This window comes from Charadrius vociferus, unplaced genomic scaffold (assembly GCF_000708025.1).
Source record: "Charadrius vociferus isolate BGI_N301 unplaced genomic scaffold, ASM70802v2 scaffold436, whole genome shotgun sequence".
Lineage (NCBI taxonomy): Eukaryota > Metazoa > Chordata > Aves > Charadriiformes > Charadriidae > Charadrius > Charadrius vociferus.
Window position 1 is genome coordinate 4,707,074 of NW_009649187.1, and position 4,434 is coordinate 4,711,507.

At 54.2% G+C, this 4,434-nt stretch overlaps 1 protein-coding gene across 1 annotated transcript in view; it reads left to right on the forward strand.

Moving 5' to 3' along the window:
- SCD (stearoyl-CoA desaturase (delta-9-desaturase)) overlaps positions 1-3,564 on the forward strand; it is an 18,570-nt gene extending 15,006 nt beyond the window's left edge. Inside the window, exons 4-6 of the mRNA XM_009888739.1 lie at positions 411-616; positions 1,655-1,887; positions 3,100-3,564. Coding sequence (XP_009887041.1) covers positions 411-616; positions 1,655-1,887; positions 3,100-3,299 — 639 coding nt within the window. The 3' untranslated portion in view covers positions 3,300-3,564. The remainder of the gene's footprint in view (positions 1-410; positions 617-1,654; positions 1,888-3,099) is intronic.
- The last annotated feature ends 870 nt before the right edge of the window (positions 3,565-4,434 follow it).

Sequence of the window (4,434 nt, forward strand, 5' to 3'; positions counted from 1 at the left end):
GCACCGTGTAGGGGCGGGGACAAGTGCCCAACAGGAGCTGAGCGTGTGAGGGAGGAGGCACTGACTGGCCAGTGAGGGCTGGCTATTGCAGGGGTGGGGGAACAGGCTGACCGGTCGGAGCCTGTGATGCTATAGAGGATGTGCCAACCAAAGCCTAAATTTAGCCAATTAAAAAAAAAAAAGGCAGCCCACAAAAGAAGCAGATTTCAAAGAAAGTTGAAGTGGCTGAGCAAAAAAGACCCAACCTTTGTTTTAAAAGCCCAAAACCCCAAACCTGAATGAAAGATAGTATGACTGGTACAAGTTCAGGTCAATGGGATTTAGCTGTCTAAATGTTTTAGGGCCTTTTGTTGATTTGAAGGGAACATCTCCAGCCCTGGGCCTAAGTCTCCACTCCTCTTGCCTTGCAGAATGACATCTACGAGTGGGTCCGGGACCACCGCGTCCATCACAAGTTCTCCGAGACAGACGCGGACCCACACAATGCCATGCGGGGCTTTTTCTTCTCCCACATTGGCTGGCTGCTGGTGCGCAAGCACCCAGACGTCATAGAGAAGGGCCAGAAGCTAGATCTGAGCGACATAAAGGCTGACAAAGTGGTGATGTTCCAGCGGAGGTGAGTGATGGGGTCAGCCCCAGTACAGAGCCTTGTGGGATGGAACACGGAACCCCTCAAATGGGCTGGGGAACCCAAGCGCCTTTGATGGAGCAAGAGGGGATTGAGGGCATCATGTAAGACGTGAGCAGTGCCTCTCCTATAGGAAGTATTTAGGAGCTAGTGATACCTTCAGCCCCCCCGCCCCTCTTTCTTGCCCACCTATGCTGTAGCATCTTGCCAGTGGCAGGCTGTGCTTCCCACCACAAAGCACCTTCACATCTGCTTGCCAACAGCCAAGCTGCTGCTTTGGCTGGCCCAGAGCCCACCCATGGGTGCCTCCAGGCCACCCTTGCAGATGTGGTACACCTTCCAGGCCATGCCTCTGCCCATCTCCCATCAGTCTCCTGGAAACAGTGTGGTGAAAAAGGAGTTGAAAATGGGGAAATGAGAGAGGCAGTAACTGGGAAGGACAGTCTTGATTCACTGGTGCCTCTGGGATGGGGTATTTCTCAGCTGTCAGGAGCTGTACTGGGACTAACCCCCAGAGGAGGCAAGCCTGTCATTGTCACCCGGGCTGCAGAGATGGGGGACTGAACCCATATAGTAACCACCCTCACTCAGGAAGTCCCCAGTTCAGTCTCAAACGAACCAAGCAAGGTTTATGGCTTCCCTCCTTTATGTGCCTGGGATTTTTCTTGTGGGTCATCAGAGGGATAGGGACCAACATAGCTGAGAAGCAAATGGGAGGTGATGCCAAAAGCAGCAGCTGGTGTCTGGACTCCTGGCGATGGGGACATTGCTTTGTGCAGGTGTTAGATTGAGACAGGGAGAGCTGGACTTCAGTTTGAGTCTCCTGCCTGATGATAAGACTCGGGAGTCTTATCTTATGGCTTCTGTGCATCCAGGGCAAAAGATGCAGGGCTCAGGGGTGAGGTATTTCTGCACTTGATTTTCCCTGGGTAGCTGAATGTGAATCCTCCAAAGGGAGGACTGAACTGTCCCTTCCTGTCCTGCCTCTGCCACTGAGCGCTTTCCTCCCGGTCCCTTCCTTTCCAGATACTACAAACCCTCGGTGGTGTTGCTGTGCTTCACGCTGCCCACTGTAGTGCCCTGGTACTTCTGGGATGAATCCATCGTCATCAGCTTCTTCATTCCAGCCATCCTGCGCTACACCATAGGGCTCAATGCCACTTGGCTAGTGAACAGTGCTGCTCACATGTTTGGCAACCGGCCGTACGATCAGCACATCAACCCACGGGAGAACCCTCTGGTCAGCCTGGGGGCCCTAGGTACGTTCAGCACCCGTGTCTTTTGCTGTGGGTAGAATGTAGAGCGGGGACTGCCCCTGGGGGCTGCAGCTGCTTCTAGGTATGTCTGTGAATCCGGGTGTCCCCAGTTCCCCCTGCACCTTCCCCCTCCAGCCTTTGCATCTGGGGGTGTTTCCCAGGCGGGCCAGTGAGTACATAAGGGCAGTGGGGTTATCAGCTCCCACCAGCCTCTCTGCAGGCTGGAAAGGACTCTGCTACACTTAGCACCTCCTTATCTCAATAGCAATATTTTATTTACCCTGCTCGAAGGTCTCTCTGCCCCGTTCACCAGATTGAAAAGCCTGTGCTGCAGTCTCTGCTTATCTGTCCTAGATTTGTCAACTTGAACACCTGCAGATGCATGTTTGGACATGTTTTCAGGACAGCTGATGATTTTGGGGGTACTTGAGGATGAGAGAAGCCCAGATCATCTCGTGTTTTCCCGAAATTTTGGGGACCTAGGAAAGTACATCCCAGGGGTCAGCATTTGCCGTGATCTGTTCTCCCAAGCCCAAATCCTCAGCTGGATTGCATCGCTGCACGTCACTGGGGCTGCACTCATTTCCACCTCTAAAGGATTTTCTGCTCCTGGATTTTTAGTAGGGAGGGATTTGAGCTGCAGAGACTTGGGAGGGTAGGAGCAGGAGTCCAGGTGATGTCATTGAAGGGGTGAGCACTGAAGGCAGCGTTGACAGTGTCCAGAGCAGAGGGTGGCTGACTGGGGTAGATTGCTTAGAGGAAGTCTGTCTTCCTTACTCCCATCTGGAAATGCCCTTTGGATTAGGACTGCCGGTGTTGTAGGAGTATTGATTGTTGGGGCCTTGCTGCAGGTCTAGCTGGTAGCTCAATCAATACTAGAAGGCTTCTCACGATGGCAGAGGAAAAGCTGTTAGGATTCCCCTGGTGTTTTGGTGCAGCTGGTGAGCCAGGGCCTTTCTCAGTTCCTCGCCACACACTTGTTTTCCTCTAAAGCACCATAGGTCCTCCTATGAATGCCACTGCCTCATTTGGGCCAGCCTGGGCATGCCAGACCATGCCCAAATGAGATGGGGTAGATTGTAGAGAGGTGCAACTGAGCTGAGAGGAGCTTGAACTGAATCCAGAGCCTGTTTCAGGAATGTGGTGCTTTGGGCCAAGATAAAGGGGCCGTCACCTAGAGCTCTGCAACATCCTCTCCCTGGTCGTATTTTGCAGGAGAAGGCTTCCACAACTACCACCACACCTTCCCCTACGACTATTCCACCAGTGAGTTTGGCTGGCGCTTCAACTTAACCACAGCCTTCATCGACCTCATGTGCCTCCTGGGGCTGGCCAGCGATCGCAAGAAGGTCTCCAAGGAGGTCATCCTGGCTCGGAAAATGAGGACTGGAGATGGGAGTCACAAGAGTGGCTGAGTTCCTGCTGTCCTTCACACACACATCCGCACCTCTCCTTCCTCCTTTTTTCTCCCTTTTTTCCTTCCTGACCCCTCCAAACACGCTGGACAAAGGTTTAACGTTCTGTTTACTAACTACTGAATAATGCTACCAGTTTGCTTAAGATAATGATAATGAGTTTTAACCCCCCCCTCCCACGCTGTATTTTACGTGATGTATTTAAGATCTAGGACTCTGCTTTTATAACGCAAGGCCACCCCTTTTCCTCCTCTCCTTTTCCTTTCCATTCTTTCTCTCAAGCCCCTCTACCCCGTCCCCCGCTTTACATCATCCCGGTCTCTCCCTGGCAGAGGAGCTGGTAGGAAGCAGCCCGGGAGCTGTTAGGGAGCAGCCAGCTACGTACCATGGGGTTAAGGGAAGCCTGTACCAGCAGCCAGATGAAGAGTTGAGCCAAAGCCAGTGACCCTGTCCCCACCACCTTCCCCCCAAAATTCCTTCCTCTCCCCCTTCCTCCTTTCTCCAGGGCTGCTGACAGACGTGGCGTGGCTAAACCGCTCTCCCTGGGAAAAACAGCCCCGTCGCCTTCCCTTGCCATCGGAAAGAGAGTTGTGTCTTTCCAAGATGTCTCTCGGGAAGTGTTCTCCCCAGCTGCCCCACCACACAGCCTCTCTGGCTGGGGAGAGGAGAGCCCCCAGATTCTCTCAGAGCTCCAGCCAGGTCCACCGGTGGCTGGGGGGGTCTGGTGGCAGCAGTGGGCACTGGAGGGGGAGCCTTGGTGGCCTTATTACCTCCTCCCTCTAGTGTCACAGCCTCCCTCCCTGCACTGCCTGCTGTGCCCCATGCAACCAGGACTGAAGGCAGAGCCTGGTCCCAGGCTCCACGGCCCCCCTGGAGAGCCACAGCACGGAGGGGGACAGATGGAGGGGTGTGCCACTGGCTGCCATGGGGCGGCACCAGCCCAGGGTGGCTTTGCTCGCTGCCGCTGCTGCTGCTGAGATTTTTGCCAGCAAACAGGACTTTGCCAAAATGTAGAGGGGGGAGAAGGATGTAAACCAAAGCTCCGCTGCTGAGTTAAGTTGCTTTATGTGCTGGAGAAACAGGGTCCCCGCTGGGTGGCAGGCAGATGTCCTGGTGTCCGCGCCTGCCCTGCGGA